The sequence below is a fragment of the Lagopus muta genome, chromosome 10, assembly GCF_023343835.1.
Source record: "Lagopus muta isolate bLagMut1 chromosome 10, bLagMut1 primary, whole genome shotgun sequence".
NCBI classification, from domain to species: domain Eukaryota; kingdom Metazoa; phylum Chordata; class Aves; order Galliformes; family Phasianidae; genus Lagopus; species Lagopus muta.
In genome coordinates this window covers 12,719,367-12,737,856 of record NC_064442.1, presented here as the reverse complement: position 1 = coordinate 12,737,856, position 18,490 = coordinate 12,719,367, and the positions used below count along the sequence as shown (strand labels likewise).

The 18,490-nt window shown below is 39.1% G+C and overlaps 1 protein-coding gene across 5 annotated transcripts; it reads right to left on the bottom strand.

The window, feature by feature from the left end:
- Positions 1 to 316: 316 nt before the first annotated feature.
- On the bottom strand, positions 317 to 18,075 carry TEX9 (testis expressed 9). 5 transcript variants are annotated; one of them, XM_048956497.1, is made up of 12 exons: positions 17,695 to 18,075; positions 17,507 to 17,592; positions 16,213 to 16,276; positions 14,684 to 14,754; positions 11,338 to 11,386; positions 10,330 to 10,415; positions 8,854 to 9,029; positions 6,443 to 6,525; positions 5,943 to 6,116; positions 4,118 to 4,252; positions 3,494 to 3,628; positions 317 to 424 (listed from the first exon to the last, which is right to left on the bottom strand). In XM_048956497.1, the coding sequence occupies exons 1-12, from the start codon at positions 18,073 to 18,075 to the stop codon at positions 347 to 349; spliced, it is 1,518 nt and encodes a 505-aa protein (XP_048812454.1). In that variant the 3' UTR covers positions 317 to 346. The 5 variants fall into 5 exon arrangements, with proteins under 5 accessions (XP_048812454.1, XP_048812455.1, XP_048812459.1 ...); XM_048956498.1 differs by having other exon boundaries at positions 14,684 to 14,751; positions 17,695 to 17,975; XM_048956502.1 differs by lacking the exons at positions 14,684 to 14,754; positions 17,695 to 18,075 and having other exon boundaries at positions 17,507 to 17,525.
- Between the last annotated feature and the right edge of the window lie 415 nt (positions 18,076 to 18,490).

Below are 18,490 nucleotides of genomic sequence, written 5' to 3'. Positions count from 1 at the left end.
CAAACAATAAGCTGTATCAGATTGTAGTCACTCTGGCTTCTCTTTAGACTGAATGGTACCTTATTAACAGTTTTGAATGCTAAAACAGAAGAACAGATAACAAAGTTCACCTGCTCTCTGTGCCTCCTGGCTCCTTACAGAACAGACAGCTGGGCTCGGAACTTCACAGGAAATCTGTATTGCATGTGACATTCCAAAGCAGCCTGTCAGGCTTTTGAAAGTGAAATAATTTCAGTGTTAGCAAAACCACCAAAATCCATTCTCTGAGATATATTTGTTAACTATCAACATACACTACAGTGCCAAAACAACCTACCGTCTGTTTTGTATTTCAAACAAGTTTGAATCAATCATTTCCCCACTCAAGAGCTTTCATGAATTCCTCTTCAGTAAAAGAAAGCATCCTAGCAGCTTCAATGTGCATCTCAAAAGAAATAAAACATAAATCAGGAGCAGAAGATAAAGCAGCATGAATGACAAAGACCTGCATGACTGAAGGGGGATTCAAATCGATTGCTCTGGTTTCCTGCTGTGGTTCTGATGGAGGCTCACCTGTTTAAGATGAGGTTGCTATTCATATTTTTTGCAACAGTTTGATTTTATAATGTGAGGATTGTGATAAATTTTATGGTTAATATTGCAACTTCAGCTCTAGTAAAAGGATCAGTGGCTTCTCTTAATTCTTTGTATAGCTTTAAATATGTATTTTTTTAATGGAGCATAGAAATTACTGGAAAACAGACCATTCCTGTGTCCTCTTAAAGAACACATAAGAAATACTGTATGCGTTCAAGCTGATCAATATTCAGCTAAATTTTAAGCTATACAAATCCAATGTGTCACTAAGATTCAGTCAGAGTAGTACTGCTGCTAAATGTATGATTTAATGTTAAATTAGTATTTTAGCAAAAAGATTCCTAAATAGTTTAATCAGCATAAAGCAAAGCATTAAATTAATACACCTTGCTGAGAGGTGGCTGGAGCTGACCACCCTTTGCTGTGTTGCTGTAAGTCTTGCTGTACAGAGGCGGTCCATTATGGCACATATGTGTAGGAAACAGAACATTGCTTTGAGTGGAACAAACAGAATTTTAAGCTTGCTACAGGGCTGCTTTTTGATTAAAAATTGTAATTGTCAAGAATGTCATCAAGATGACTTTCAGGCCAATGTATTTGCACAGAGCTATCACTCAAAAGCAAGCAGCAGCCAGAAAGCCCTGGAAGCTCACTGCTTTGCAGCTGCTGTCACAGTAAACATCCCAAATATGCCACATCCCCCTCATCTCTTATCAACATTTCAAGTAGCAAGGAAAGTGTCCGGGCTGAACAGTTTTTTAAACACGAGGATTGTTCTGAAGGAAACAGGCACAGTTCACATCTACAAGGTGTCTGATTTTTCCCTATATATGTACAGACATCTTGCTGGTTCCAAACAATGCCTAGTCAGCATGTGTAATTCCCACAGATAGATAGCCTAAAACTCAGGTTTGGTTCCACTAGATTCCTTTTAAAACTAAGATTTTCTATGATCTTGAGGCAAGCAGACGATGGTCTAAAGACCAGTTTGAATACCAACAGCTACTTGCTGGCAGCTGCAACTTGTCCTGCTAATGGATATTTAATACTTTTTGGGTGTTTTTTTTTCTTCTACTATTCTACTATTCTTATTCTATTCTACTATTCTACTATTACTTCATGCAGTAATATATCCTCACCTTCACGTGAGGTGCATCTGAATCCACAAATATACTACACAAGTCAGCCAGGCTAGGGTTTCCTTAATTCAACAAAAGGCTGCTGTGAAATGAAATTAAGTTCTTCTGGTGATTACGTATATTGGCGTCATGTGAGCTTAGCTGCCTTTCCCAGTTCCTTCTGCTGGGAGGAATAAAGGCAGCATTTGGTATTGTTCTCAGGTTCTTCAACCCCCTGCCTGTTCTGAAAGGACTAACAGCAATTTTTTCTGTGAGTATATGTTTTTATTAACAGAAGGGAAATGGTTTCTTCTATTATCTGCAGTTTTGATGTGGTATTAATAATTTTTTATGTAAGTTTTGTGAAGTTTATCTGATGCTGATTTTGGTTCAGTCAAATGCTGTTCCTTGGTGCTCATTTCAATGAGTTGGTGTTCTAGAGAATGAGTTAGCTCATGTATGGAGTATCTGTTGTGTGAATGCTGTGGTTTTTCCATTCTCAAAATAACTTGGAAGAGTTAAGAGAGCAAGACATGGCTAAGTTAACACTATTTCCAATGTTTCTTTTGGTTCTGGTGTGGTCAGAAAAATTCATGCACTGGAAGCATGTGAGCAGCCCCAGTTGTTCTTATTCCTATTACTGGTCTCCTCTGTCCTGTGTAGGAGATGTATTCAAAATCCCAGGGTGTGTTTTCATGGTGTGGTTCTCTGTTCTTAAGTACGTGCAGTCTGTGTTATGAAGTTGCCACTTCATACAGAACTGTTCTTTCTCTGTGGAGGCTCAGCAAGTTCAAGTGTTTACTAAGTGTCAGGTTCTCACTGCAGTAAAGGGTAAATGTTCTATTTTCTTATTGTCAAGGCTACTTCTTCTAAGGTGCTTCTGCTCAAGTCACCATTCCTTGCTTTCTTTATCTGATAGCCTTGGTTTGTGAGTGCAAAAAGAAGAGCCTTAACTCTACCACTGATACTTCTCATTCTATGCTGTTCAGTGCTTTGCCTCAATAAAGGTTCAGCACTAAGTAAATGTGAACCACTGTGAAATTAAGATCATATTTACACTATTCTGAGGCATTTAGCCCTGCAAGTCTCCTGTGCAGCCTCAGAAAGAAAACTGAGTTAGGATTGGATGCAATCACTCTTTTAAGCAAAAGCTGTGTTGGGAGTGTAAGACCTAAATGCATCAATAAATGGAAATTTTTTTTTGTTTGGGCAACATCTTTTAGAACATACTCTTTTCACTTCAATTTGCTTTCATCAAAACCTGCAGGGTCTTCCACTTTGTTCCAGATCTGTACATGTACAGAACACTTCAGAATACAAGCACCAAGAGGCAATATTAATAGATAAGGGCATACTTTGAGAATCCAGGAAAAATGTGGGGCTGAAATGTAACGGCTTAATCGTGAGAGGGCGCTAGAGGTACAGCTGTTGATAAAGTAAGAAACATGCTGGAGAAAGAGACGACAAAACTCAATGCTAAAATGAATTGTATTGATGCAGCACCACAGGGAGCTGCTTGCAGGTACTACCTGAGCAGTATTTCTTTTCTTAAACAAACAGGTACTCGTGGTCTCAAAGCTTGTTGGTGGTAATCTTTCACCATGACAGGATATGTTCCAAGTTAGGAATTGAGCCAATTCCAAAGAGGACAATAGTGATGTGTACTAATGAAAGTGAAGCAGCTGTTCCACTGCACTGAAAATTTCTGTTCTTGGGGCTGTGATTTATGTGAGTGCATCACTTGAAAACAGGCAAGTTTAGCCAAGTTATTTGAAAGACAACAATATTTAGGTTCTTACCTTTTGTCTCTTTAAAATATCAATTAACTTCAGCTGCTTTTTGAAACCTGTTATTAGTTCTCCTTTTTGTTTCTGCAGTTTCTTGTTTTCTGCCTTTAATTCTTCAATTGTTTTGAGTTCTCGGCTAGCTACATCCTGCCATGGGAAGGTGAGAAATGTATTATTCATTTAAGTAAAGCTTTAACTGGAGAAACTTGGTGTAACATTATAAATGGCAGATGTTAGCCACGACACATTGGGAAATAAACTGGATGCCTTAAAATATTCCCTCACCAAAACTTAATAAAAACTCAAAAGAGGGCATTTACTGGCTTCTAACAAGGTAGATTAATATTGTAGTTTGCCTGTGTACGTATTAGGTGTTTAAGTCTCTCTCTCTCTCTCTCTCTCTGCAGGCACATCTTATTTCAAAAAAGAGGGGCAGACAGGCTCTGATTTTATTCTATGCATCTTTTCCTGCAGTATTATCAGTAGCAATAAGTTACCAGGCCCCTTGCTGATCTTTTGTAAGTTACTTCTGGGGTAGCCTGTAAACGATGGCATACTTCCAAAGCTGATCAAGCCTCTGGGCTCCTTCTAGCATTACTGAATAATCACAGACTTTGTTTTTCTAAGCCACTGTACCTTGTTACTTTGCTTCAGTTTATTCAGCTCTGCTTTATACTTTTCTGCTTCTTCCAGGGCCCTATTTAAGCGAACCTCTGTTGCGCTCTGTCTGCTTGCAGCTTGTTTTTGTACACGCTTTAAATTCTCTAATTCCTACACAGGAAGCAAAGGATAAAAACAAAAGTTATGAATCATGGTACTTTAAGGCATGCCACAAAAGCAACACGTTTACAGCGATGGTCATCCGTGAGAATTTGAGTGGATTTCTGTGGCCTGCAAACAGAATCAAATAACATCAATTTCACTACTCTGATGTCCTTTTCCTTTCACCTCATACATCTTGAAGATGGGTCTGTCTTTCTAAAAATCTCTTAACATTCCCTTAAATGTACTGTGAACTGATCATGTAAGACTATGGGATTGACTGGAAAAAAATAAGTTGTATGCTCAGTGCAAAAGATGGGAAGTGCTGCTGTGTCCAACCTGGAGCAGATTTTGGAACAGCAACTATTATTGCAGCTGCTTTTTTTTCACCTCTTTTTCTCACAGATTATCACATGTAATTAACAACAAGAAGTTAAAACAGCCTGCTTAAGATGCCTCAGGGCAGTAACTATTTCATCTAGCTGAAAGTAGTTCATCAAGTGTTTATGGCAACAATCAAAACAGTTCCCTCTCATCTCTGATATGATAAGTATTAGTGCTGCAAGTCAGGAAATAAGGAAAAGAGACCAAGCTGAGAAGCAGTAATGAGATTAAAGGTTGGGGAATATAGATAAAAGACAAAGTAGAAGAAATAAGCAGTTCTGGCAGAAAGAGCACATCTTGTCATTTGTGAGAAAGAAACAGACTTTTTTTTTTTTAAAGAAAAAAACTATCAAACTTTTGGGTACATAAAGACATTCTGTTAAGCAAACGGGAAGGGGCTTTTTGTTAGCCTTCAACCTTCAAGCTCTCTTGTTTCTGAACTGCCTTTTTCCACCCTCCCTTCTCAGTGTTTTATAGTAGTACCATTATTTGTCATGATCAAATCTAGTGAGAAACCTTGTCAGCTTCTAGAAAATGCACCAGATTAGGAATAACTGAAGCAAGTGAGGGAAAAAATCCCAAGCAAAGGCAACTGAGGAAAGAGACCATATTCTGCACAGTGTATTCTGTCTTCCCCGTGTTTTGAGTCTAACATTCTCCTGGTTACATTACATATAACCAACCGACTGGAAGTATTACATGATTTTCTTGTCAACCTCTCCAGCTCTCAGCAATTACAGAAAAATACATGCTACTCTTAAATTAAGTTCCAAACAAACAAAGCTGGGTGTAAGGCTGTCCGCTCTGACTGGGCAAGTTAATACTGATACATCCAACCTGCAGTGGCTGGTTTACACACAGACCGTTTCAGAGGACAAAGAGACCCTTTCCTCTACTTGTAGTTTTGTTTTGTTTTTGAAACTTTCAACAAGTTCTGCAATTTACACCAAAGCTATCATTACCAGAAGTAATTTTTAACAGCTACAAGAAAACGTCAGAAAAATTTCCTTGTATTTTTCAAGACTTTATGGATTTCATGGTAGTTTCTGAAAAGGTTGCTTTGTCTCTTGCATATCTTTTGCTAAAATACAGAGTATGATTTTAGAAGCAGAAGAAAAGCAAGTATCAAAATCGATCATTTCTCTCTCTTACAAAGTGATACAAAATACAATTTCAAAATACAATTTCTAAAGCTGTTTTTGGAGATTGGAAATGTGAATGGAATTGCTGGATACAAATATGTTGAACTTGTCTGAAGGGACTAATCTGATGATTTCCCCCACTGTGAGATAAATGAGACTAATATTTGCAATACCTTTCCTAGCGCAACAACCTCTTGCTGTAATCCTTCACACTTTTTGCTTGCTTCTTGTGATAACATCTTGTATTTCTCAGTCTGAGACTGCTGCACGCTGATCTTTCGTTGCAGTCTCGTCCTTTCTTCTTCAGTATCTTTAAGCTGAGATTTTAAATTCTGATTTTCATCATCCTGTTTGTCAGCAGTTAGCAAAAGCAAACAAAAGATTGCAGGAGAAAAATGTGATAGCAATATATTAGCACTTCTATTTACAAAATATGCATTGCAGATATAAAGATTATCATTTTTGAAAAGTGCTGTTATTTTAAAATATCGAGATGCCTCATGATGGATTTCACAATAGCTGTGAAGACAAACTAAGAAAACAAACCACCAATTCAGCAGGGCAGTACTACAAAAAACAAATCTATATTCTTTTTCTCCTCATTTCTGCAGTCTTCTATTTCAGACTGCCAGGGGGACAGACTCTGAGTTTTTTCACAGATAAGAAAACTTACCTTTCTCCTGCATTCGCACACGATGCTATCCAGCTCTTCCTGCACAACACGTAACTTTGCCTTAAGAAACCTGATTTGTGTTTCTGCACAGATAAAAAGTTACACTTAATATCCCCAAGGACTCATAATTCAATGTAGAAAAGAGACAAGAGCAATGTAACAACAATTCATTTTCTTTTTTTTTTGTTTTAAAAAAAGCATGCTGTGTTGGTAGTTTACTAAACAGAAATAGGTAAATTGAAACTAACATTTCTAAATAAATGTTGCGAGTTTCTAATTCTTAGGGAAAGCTTAGGATGATTTTTTATTTCTAATGTCTGAAAACAGCACTTCTAGAATATAAAAGACTCAATTCTCAAAATTGAACATTTCTGGAACCTTTTGTCATACTGCACTATATGTTACAGCATGCTTGAAGTCAAAGAAACTACGTCATAGGACAATTCTACAGTGCAATCAATCTGTACTGTGATTTGTGAGTTACAACTAACTTTATGTTGCTCCCAAGGAATTAAATGTAGGCTGCAAATCCCTCCTAATAGGTAAATACTCCTCTACGCAGTAGTCTGTGCTTTTTTAAGAACACTTCTAACAATACTCAACCATTTAAGATCCAACACATTCAGAGGGTGTTTTTCCCAAATGCAGTACTCTCCTGCTCTGGGGCAGCTGGAACATATACTAGTGTTGTGACAAAACAAGGGGAGGGGAAGAGAGCATGTTCTTCTGCTTCCCATTTCCCACTCTCTCACGGATTATTCACGAGGAACTGCCTTTGAACTTCCACATGCACAAGGCATGGAAACAAAATGAGGATCAAGCTGAGCAACACAGGAACGGCCACTATGCACAGCAGGTACAGTGGGAAAAGAATGAAGGAGAGGAGGAGTGTATCAGAAGCTGAATAGGAATGGATGGATGGGCACATCTGTTAGTTTGCTCTGAAAATTCCTAATAGAGAATTCTAAGTAGAATTCCTTTTATTTCACACACCTTATGAGCTGTAGGGTGCAGCTGAAATTGTAACTTCCTGAGCTGCAGACATACTGAAGACATCACATTTAATTCCCTCATGTACTTCTGTATTACCATTTCCCTTAAAACACATTATATGCAGATACTCACAATGTCCTGGGGCAGTAGGTTATCTAATTCGGTTACAGACTATAGGAAAAAATACTTTGTTTAGCTTGCTTTAAATCCAACTTTGTGGTGTTTGCTAGTGTTTCTGTTGGGGAGGGGTAAGCAGCTTTCCTTTTACCATTAATGACTTGGTTACAAAATCTTCCTTCAGAGTAAGTGTGGGCCCAGTCCCCCAGTAACAGGGGCTACTTAGTATATATGTTTACTTTCTTATGATGATTGTAACTGGTTTTGAGATTTACCCTGCTAATCTGCTCAGCAACTATTTCTTTACCATGTTAAGGATGAACTGCTGCTGTCTGAGGCATTCCAGGTGTTCTCAACAGGCAATGACAAATTTTAGAAGGATAAACCATTCCACAGTGTTTTCAGTTCACTTCATCATTAAAGCAACAGAAATAATCCTCACTACTCATGAGCACCAATAACAACTCCCCTTGAGGTGTAAGATTCCACTGCAGTACCAAGCAATGAAAAAGAACTATAATAAATAAAAACCTGAGGATCTGTATTGGGAGATTTAAAGAAAGATTTGAACACAATTAGATGAGGTTAGAAACCAAGCTAATTCTGTGTAAGTATGCTTGCTGACACAGAGCTGTTAGATTATATGAGGAGGGGTTTTTTTTTTTTTGCATTTTTTCAATTGCTGCAGTGAATCTGACTTCATGCTTACTTTGTCATTGTAAGAAATGACATAAACCTTTTAACACCCCAGAGCCAAAAAGACAGATGTGCATCATGCCTTTATCTTCACTGGCAAATGTGGCAGTCTCCCTTCCCACTCCATTTCTAGGACAAAGCAACATTAACTCAGAGCACGAATATCTGGGGGGTCCTCATTCATGCACTGTAACAGCAACATCACTTCACTCAAGCCACTTAATCCACAGATTTGAGGAGAATCTTTTCTCTAAAGGCAGAATTTGCAAAAAAACCCTGAAGTTTATTTTTTTGGAAGCATAAGCTGAGCATCATGTATTTCTGCTTCCTGAAATTGTGTTATCCATATATTCAACATTTGTAAAGGTTCAGATGCCTTCTTGTAAGAAGGAAATCAAGACAAAAATTCACTTTTTCCCCCCCATGATTATTCACATATGACCTATCTTCCTTTAGGACTACTTAAGAAAAACCTTTTCATTTTAACACAGTATAACTTAAGGGCATAAAACTTTCCCTATAATTTCTACATAATTTTTTCTTTTCCCCCCTTAGGAAAAATCATTACTAGCAGTCAGGGTGTACAAATAACAGATGAAACCTACCTGCTCCAACTTCACTTGCAGTGTTTGGAATAATATCATCATCCAGACAATCTGGCAAGCCTCCTTTCTCTACTTTTCCTTCAATTTCACTCACTGTTTTTGCTAAAGAAAAACCAGTGCAATCCTCCAACACTGCAACATCATCAGCGTTTTGTGTTTCCAGATTGATTTCTGAACTAAAATCAAGCAAGAAGGAAAAAAAACAAAAAACAAAAAAACCACAACAACAAAAAACCCAAAAGCACTGTTTTACATTTAAAATATAAAGCAGAAATTACAGAAATACACTATTTGCTGTATGTAATGCAACTTCATTGCTTGCTCTCCCAAAAACTAACCAATGGCAATTTCTCATTTTCCTTATGTAAAATACTATTATCTTCCACATGATTACAACAGCCTTTGTATTATAATGTAGAAGCAGATAAATTACTATTTTCTACGAGGATGATTTTAGTACTGCCTCTTTCTCATCCAACAACTTCATACCTCAGAGTAGGGGAAAGAAACAGGAATGCTCTTTAGGGCTTAACTATTGTCTTAAATTTCAATTTTTTCCCTTGTCAGTTCTAATCTTATTATTGGATAGGACAGTTCACTAATCCTAGAAGTTGCAAATGTTAGTTTTTATAACAGCAGTGAACACAATGCATACAACACAGATGCTGCATAGGTCGCCTTCTCCTACAACTTTGAGTTCACCTTATAGGTTCTGCACCTGTGCAACTCTATTCCTAAATCTCATGATATGGTGTCAGCACAACAACCTCAGTGGAATCCAGGAGGTAGAAAGGGTCCACAAGTGACTCCCACATCTCAAAAGATGTTCTTGGCCAGTACTGATTCTGTGTTCTGTCACTCTGCAGACCATTTTTATCCTATTTTGGTATGTGTCCATGCTTTCTCTTGTGGCAGTTTTCATTTGCGCTCAGGATTTTATCCACAAACATTTTTCTATTATTTCTCTACTCTTCTGTTCAGAACCCAATTTCTTGGTCTTATGACCTTGAATTTGCTATCAGAGATGTAGCTGTTCAGCAAAAACTGAAAACCCCAGAAGGCTGTGGTACTGTTACTGACTTTCTCTAGTTCTGTAGCCCTAGATTCACCAAAATAGCAGAGAAGCTAGAAGGCCTCATGTTTCCCATAACAGGTCTGATCACAAATTAGCCTGCATCACTGCTGTGAACTCTGTTTACCCCAGATGCATTTTGAGTGTGCTCACTGGGCATCCTTTTACTGACAGAATTAACAGAGCTTAACTTTGTCAGCCTCCAGAAAAGCTTGAGTGGAGGTGAGTTTAGGTAACCAGACAGCTACCTGGGGGAGCTGACTACAGAAATAACTTGGTGCATTTTGTCATACAGATATATATATATAAATGTAGAAGCATGGATGAATAAAAACACCCTGCTAAGACAAAAACAAAACCCAAAATTCTTGATTACAAACAACAACAAAACATGTGTAATATACCTTGACGTTATTCTTTTCCCTTTATTTCCACAATACGTTCTATTCTGAACCATGGATGCAGAAGCACATTTCTTTTTGTTTGATGGCTGTAAGATTTCCCAGAAAACAGGGATTTTTATTAGTTAGTAATGACTTGTTGCTAGCATGTGTTTTGTCTTTTTATTTCCCCCCTTTTTCATATATTCAAGCCCAACATACGATTTCCAAAGTCTCAGTATCTTAGATTTATTCAGTTTTATTTGTACTAGTCATTATGTTGCATATTTTATGCCCATATGCCCAAATTATATACATTGAAACATTACTACCTGGTAGGCTCTTTTTCAGATGCGCTCATAATAAATAATAAGTTAATTGATGATAAGGCTCCCAGGTATTATCAAGTTATTAACTATTTGCTGTGGACTGTGCTTCTTTGAACACTGTTTATCGTGTCTTCAAAAATGCCTTTTCCAAAAAAAATAGTACTGTTATAATTTAAGATCTCTAAAGAAAGATCTAACAACATTTTGTTTCTTTCATCCAAGTAAATGGTAAGTGTGAAGAACATTCTGGAAACTTTAATTTGTCTGCTGAAAAACTCACTGTAATTCTAATTGGAGACCAGCAAGTTACATTAGTTTGTTCCTAATTTAAATCTCCCTTTCCCTTTGCATTTTCCATCCAGTATTAAATTCTTTTGACCACAAAAAGGCTGTAGAACTGCCCTTAGTATTACACTGGGGAAAGGAAGAAATGAATTATGTTTTGCACTTACAAGTGACAAATAAGCTTTTACAGAAGAGAAATTTAAAGTACAAAAATGAAATATAGTGGAAGCCTACTTAACCAGTGGTGGAGCTGCAGAAGAAAGTATTGGAGATGCTGCTCCATCTGTCCCTGTAACAGTCTGCTCTGAGCATCCTTTCCCTCAGGCTCCCTACCCATGTAAGCCCCATACAGCATGGCCTCAAAGACAGAAGAAATAGGCAGAAGCAAAATTAGTTAGAATAATTTTGAGTTTGATACCTTGGTGTGAGAGTGCGTAAGAGACGAAACTTTAAGAAAGAGTGGATCTCTGCAGGAAAAAAAAATAAATAAGTTCACTGAGTATAGCAAAAATCAACATTTTTGTGATAACAATCCTCCATCACCTGGATTAGGAGAGTAACATTAGATGTATCTACCATCAGCAGAATGTAGGAACATATGCCAGGTCCAATCATAAATTCAGCCTCATTCCCATTTCCATTCTATCTCATTTGCTGCATAAATCACCTGAGGAGTCTAGGATAATCATTCCATTATGGTCTCCAACACAACAGTTTGCTTATGTACTGGAATCTGAATCTCATCTCTTGCAGTGCAGGTAACTGCAGCAAATATGACCAGTGATTCCTTGTACCAGGGAGCACTTAGCTAGTGTATGGATGGAGCCTTAACAGCTTCAGCAGGAGACAGGCAACAGGACCAAAGATCACCAGCAGTTCAGTGACTCAGATGCTCACCTGACATTCCAGTAAGTGAATTAATGCAAGACAATAAAGATATAGGCCTGTGTTCTCTACCTCTGAGAATGGAAATGCTTACATTGACTGTTGGCAGTTGACAGGGACAGTAAAATAAATGGGAGATGGGAGCAATTTATTTAAGGTAAATTTTTAAAGTCTCACAGAATTTCCTCTGAAATACATATTGCCAATACTGTATCCATTTTATAGATTGGGGGGGAGCAGGGAGGACGGAGTGAAAGAGTAGCTTTCTTATCTATTTATTTGGCTGAAAACCAAATTTCAGGTTAAATGATTATTTTGGAAGACAGCAGAAAATTTTAGCATGTTGTGTACTATTCAAGTTTCATGTCAGATGTACAATTTCTTTGTTTTCAGAGTTACATAGATCTCTATCAATCCCATGAATGATTACCTTTTTCTACCACTTTTTACAGCTTCTAACTCCTCAATTAACACGTAAGCTTATATTTGTAATAAATTTTAAATTTTAGGCACATGAAGTCACCTCAGTATTTCGGTCCAGCTGACCTAGACAAATATTTAGGTTTTGCCTTTAAAAAATTTTAGACACCCATTCAGCAACAAGAATTATCTGAACAAAGCTCCAGAATGTACTAATCCAAAAAAAAAAAAAAATATCCAAACAAAACCAAAACCAGCACAGGAGAAATTATCTGCGTGGCTGGCAACAGACTTCAAGAATAGGATGATTAGTTTTTGTCTATTTACCCTATTTTCCTCATGCTCCCTTCCTATTGGCTAGTTTTAGAGGACGTAGAAAGTGAGGAGTTGTTGCCACAGAAATAACAGCTACATTTTCTGAAAAATAAGAAAATACAACATTTGATGCTCAAAAAAACAAAGCATTCTTTTGATCAATAGACTGATCTGTTCCTACTGAGTCCCTTGTGCCCAGCCTTCCTCACAAAACAAATAAAAACCTCATCGTCACCAAATTTCTTAAATTTGTTTATCCTTATTAGAGTTTTTTCCCCTTCTTTCCCACAACACTCTTTTAAAGCCTTGCAATACAGCTCTGTAGTTGCTCAGTAAGTGAAATGAATATGTAAAACGTGAAAAGGTATAAAATAGGCAGCTGGACAGTTGCAGTGACACTGAAACAGAAGCTCATGTTTAGCATTTCCATCTCAGCAGTACATACGAGGTGCATGTGCATGAGCAAACCCTTTGTGTTTTGCTAATCCTATTCAAAGCCTGCCCCCCCCCCCGCCTGCCCATGCGCACACAGATCCCATCTCCGTGAGCCTGGTGATGCTCTGAAGAGCAAAAGTGTAAACAAAAGCTGATTTCAATGCAGTGTCAGTGGAGCTGCTTTGTCTCTGGGGAATTCACATTTCTCTGCAAAAATTGAGCTATAAAATCTCCTCCATTACTTATTTTAAAATACATCCCTAGAGAATGACTTGAATATTTTTCTTATTAATTTTTGCCACTTGTCTTTTTTCTCATCCTGTCTCTTACTTAATCTCAATGTTTTCCCTTCATTCCAGTGTCTCTAGTGTTCATTTTCCATACAGGAAATAATGAAACTTGCTTCAAAAAGATTTTAGATGCTTCTTGTGGATTTATGGCATATTTGCTTGCATAATTTTGCAGGAAAAATAAATATCAAATACTTGGAACTAATCTAATTGAATGGCCTCAATGTTCACTCATGGATAATCAGTGTGCCTGATTTCTAACATACGCTTGTATTTTTTTTTCACTCCAGCATGGGATTTCAATTCTCTTCTATCCCTGTTTACCAGAACACAGTGCTTGTTTTGAGATCTTTTAATTTATGTAGATAATTGGTAGATTAGCTGCTGCTCTGATGCACTACTTACCAACATTTTCATAATGATTCCAGCACTTCCATTTATTTCAAATGTATACCACCATAGCTGCTAACTCTTTATAGGGCTCATTCCTCTGATCACATTAATTTGTAAAGTTACTCTATAGTTCAACTTTGTTTTGAAATTCATAGAAATCTTCTGTCAAGTATTCAAAGTTCAGCCAGCAGAATATAATACTAAAGAGGATCTATGCACTAGAATATGTTTACAATGCAAGGCTATACCAGTAAGAGATGGTGCATTTTTTATTTGTTTTTTTTTTTTCCTGACCTTCACAACTTCAGAAACAGCCTCAAAATAGCTCAGAAATAATTGTTACTGTAGTAGCAAAGGTTTTTACTGGTGTGCAGGCTTCCATCACAGACTTTTTCACACAAATTTGGTAATATAGTAGATCAGATCCCCATTAAACTGTATATTAGCATATCTCCAACTTAGCCACTTTCAGTGCTACCAATATACAAACCTTTGAACAACTGAGTAAATACTGCCAGGTACCACTCTACAGCTAACAGATTTGAACATAGAGGCCAAAACCCACATTTAGGCATAAATTCTTACAGATTAGAAGTATGTAAAGTGTAATGATATCAAAATTCCAGATGGTGGCAGCTGAATGTTTGTCTATCTTGGGTTTCTTTGTTGTTGTGGGTTTTTTGTTGCTATTTCTTTAAATAGTGCATTTCCTGTTCCACAGCACTTAAGCCAAGTAAAATTAGAATGAAGATAAAAACTATTTCTTTATAAGCAAAACTGGTTACTTGCATTTTTACAGATACTTGAACTACTTAGTCTCCTAGATAGACTATTTCAGCAAAATTAAGACTTGTACGAAAACAAGGAACACTGGTTTAGTATCAGTTATTTAAAACAATAGGATAATATTTAGACACCACTAATTCAGTGGTCTATGCTGCAAAGCATGACTAGGACAAGTCAGGGAGTACAGATGATTACCAGAGATTCCCCATGAAATATGCATAGCAATTGTAAAGTACGTACCTCTGTTTGTCATCTTCACAGTACTTAGTTTGTACTGAAATTGGTCTAGATAGTGTCTCTTGTTGGCTCTTCTTTATTAAGGAAAAGACAGAAGTAAATTTGGGGAGAATTTGAACAATAAAAGAGAAATTATGTATTCATATATCACAGTGAAACTATAGTAGACATGGCCACTTAAGTCTACTGTAGAAAAGGATTTTTTAAACATAAGAAAAGATAGCTTGACATCAAAAAACTGCTGCTATCCCCAAATATTTATTTCTGCTTCAGAAAGTGTAACTTAAAGCTTCTGCAAACTTATCATCTTAGATGCTGTTATCCTCCCTTTCTCTGAAATGCGGAGGTAGAAACACATAGCAAGTGGAACAAACTTTCAGTTTGCTGTATTACAGCACAAGGCTTAAATATAAGTCTTCATTCATACAATACAGCCATAATTCAGACATTGATATGCTGTTATGTTCTTTAGAGAACAATTTAGTCAAACGTTAAATGTTGAGATAGCTTCTGTGTTGCTAAGAAACAGTTAGAAAGCATAATCCAGAGCTAAAAGTAGTTATCCTGTTTTCTTTTTAAATTCTGACTTGCTTTTCTTTTGTTGTTAAATGTGCATCTGTGCAATCAGGCAGTGCTACATGGGTTATTAAGTGTCCCAACAATATTCGATCTGCAGCTGCATTTAGAGGGGGAAAAAAAGTGGTTTGGTTGTTGCTGTTTTTCAAAGGAAAGAGACTAGATGCTATTTTGGGTGCTTCATCTGCTTCTGTTCAAACTTACCAGAACTCTAGAGGAATGTATGCTTTCATAGTACACAAAGAATGAAGTTTAATAAATAGGCAAAATATTTTGGTTTTTAAGCTTTTTTTATTTGAGTGAAACCATATTTTGAAAATTTCTAATAAGGAGGGAACGTTCTCTAAAGGTGTCTTAGGTATAAAGCAGATCACTCCAGCTCTCTTTTTTTTTTTTTTAATAACTTGACCAATTTTCATATAAAAATTGGCCCAAAGCCACACTAATGTTAAAAGATAATACTAACAATAAACAGGAAGTTTTCTTCTGTTTTAAGAAAGTTTCCCTCTAACTAAGTACATATTTTCTATTTATATTGCTTATTCTTTGTACTCCTGTCAGCTTCAGCTATGTATTTCACTAGTTATTGCAGCATCTGGTTTTCAAATACCAAAATAGCATTTTATTTAAGACATAAAACCGTTGCAGACACTATATTTAACCATCACAAAAAGCTTTTTCAGCTGATCTTATGTATAAGTGCACAAATGCCCTACACAGTTATGTGAATATCCATTTATCTGATGAAATTCTATTATATACTATTACTGCACGTGTTTTTAGTAAAGTTTACAATTTTGAAGGAAGGGGGTTGAGAAAAGGCAAGAAAAGCTTAGATTGAATCTGAAACAAAACTACTTTTAGTTGTCACAGTTGAAATAATTTCTTTTGAAACTTGACCCTGCGTCCATGTGAACCAAGGCTGAATTATGTAACAGCCTGCATAACCTACTCACCATGACTTCTTCGGTCTGACGCATCAGTTTTTCTCTTTTTGCTTCTAATTCTGCATTCAGTTTCCTGAAAGAGTACAATGACAATGCTTGTCACTGAGTTTCTGAAACATTTAAAGATGTAGATGTGAGCCTGTTAGCACCTGCCTGAAGTGAAATTTTAATAACTCCTGCAAAGGAGCAGCAAATACTACAGGGTATTATTCAAGTTGATTTCATCAGTGTCCTGGCTTTCTATCAAATCTATAGTAACAAAACACCGTGTACACATGTTTAGACTGTAATAGAATCACAGAATGGCTTTAGTTGGAATGAATGCTAGAAGGCCATCTATCCCAACTCCCCTGCGCTGAACAGGCACACCTAACAACTCCCTCAGGTGCTCAGAGCCTCTCCAGCCTGGCCTTGGGTGTCTCCAAGGATGGAGCACCCACATCTCTGGGCAATCTGTGCCAGTGCCTCACCAAACTTACTGTAAAAACTTCTTCCTTATATCCAGCATAAAACTCCCCTCCTTTAATGTGAAACCATTTCCCCTTGTCCTGTCACAGCACACCCTGCTGATGTGCATGTTCCCTTCTTTCTTACAGCCCCCGTTCAGATACTGAAAGGCCGCTCTCAGGTCTCCTCTCCTCCAGGCTGCACAGCCGTTCTGAGACAGAAAGGGTGTCCTTGTTTTCTGTCATGTCACTGCTTAAACCACATTTTACATCCTTAACTCCACAGCACTTCTGTTTTCAGTCACGATCCCGAAGCGTACTTTGAAGCAGGGATTATAGAAGCAGTGGCGTTCAATGACGTGAATATACAATTAAAACGTGTCACCATATTCATATGCAGGTTAGTAGGACGAGTAACGCCATTTTGTTAAGTAGCAAAACCGAAAGCCCCTGAGAGAAGCGATGCCCAGCGCGGTGCACAGCCGCCCCGGGGTTGATGGAAGGAGAGAAGTTACAGCCTCGTTCTCAGCGCGCTCTGGAACGAGCGCTTCAGAGATTCGGACAGCGGGGATCGATTCCCCGCCAGCCCGCAGCGAGCGGTGCAGGGGATGCGAGCAGGGGATGCGAGCAGGGGATGCGAGCAGGGGATGCGAGCAGGGGATGCGAGCAGGGGATGCGAGCAGGGGATGCGAGCAGGGGATGCGAGCAGGGGATGCGAGCAGGGGATGCGAGCAGGGGATGCGAGCAGGGGATGCGAGCAGGGGATGCGAGCAGGGGATGCGAGCAGGGGATGCGAGCAGGGGATGCGAGCAGGGGATGCGAGCAGGGGATGCCGCCGCCCCCAGGCCGCCACTTACTTGTAGTGCTCCTCCCGCGCCAGCAAATCGCCGCTCACCGCGCCGCTCCCGGCGGGCTCCGAGAGGCCGCCCGGCGCTCTGCACACCTGCAACGAGGGCGACTCAGCGTGCGGCCCGCACCCTCTGCACTGCACCGCGCCGCTTCCCGCCTCCCCGCTCGTCGCCCCGCGCCCAAACCGCCGCCTTACCCGCGACGGGCCGCTGCCGCCCGCCGCCATTTTATTCGCGCGCAGGCTGCCGCGCGGCGTTGCCTTCTCCACGGCAACCGGCCGTCCCCGCTCGTCTCTCGTCCTCTCCTCCGCTGTGGGCCGAGGCACGGCTCTCTTTTCTCCCCGTCGCTTTCCGTAGCCCTTGGCAAGCCTCTCCTGGCGCCGCTGGGTTTCGAGCGGCGGCCACATTTCAGACCTTGCTGCCAAGTGGAGAAAGTGCAGCGATTGGCCACACGTCCCCTCTCGCGCACCGTGTGGAAGCCCTCTGGCAGAGCCCCCAGCCCTGACCAGAGGCCCCAGTATGTCACTGGGCTGCCGGCCACTGGGGCAAGAGAGAAGGGATGCGGTCTGAGGTGCCATTATACACGACATTCTACTAAATCTTTATTACTTCTCTTCCCTTCGAGCCTTTTGGCTTTGCCTGTAGTTCTGTCATTGTTCTGTGGTGGCAGTTGTTTCAGTCCTACCCCACGGATTGTTCTTTTGCTCTCTCATCTGTGTGCTTTATGGTCTCTTTAGCCTCGTCTTCTTGTTTTTCACCTCCACATTGTTTCATTTCGTTGCATTTCTCCCTGTCTCCCACTGCTTCATTCCCTTTTTCACACGTGGCTCTCCCCCTCATCTGCTCATTCAGTGATGTTTCCTCTCACATGTTTCTAGATGATGACGCCCCTCTGTACGATGGTTGATTCCCTCACTGGCAGTCCCTCAGTCCTGCACTGATCCATATGCTGCAGCTCTGAGGAAGAATCAGAAAAGCACCATATTGAGCAGC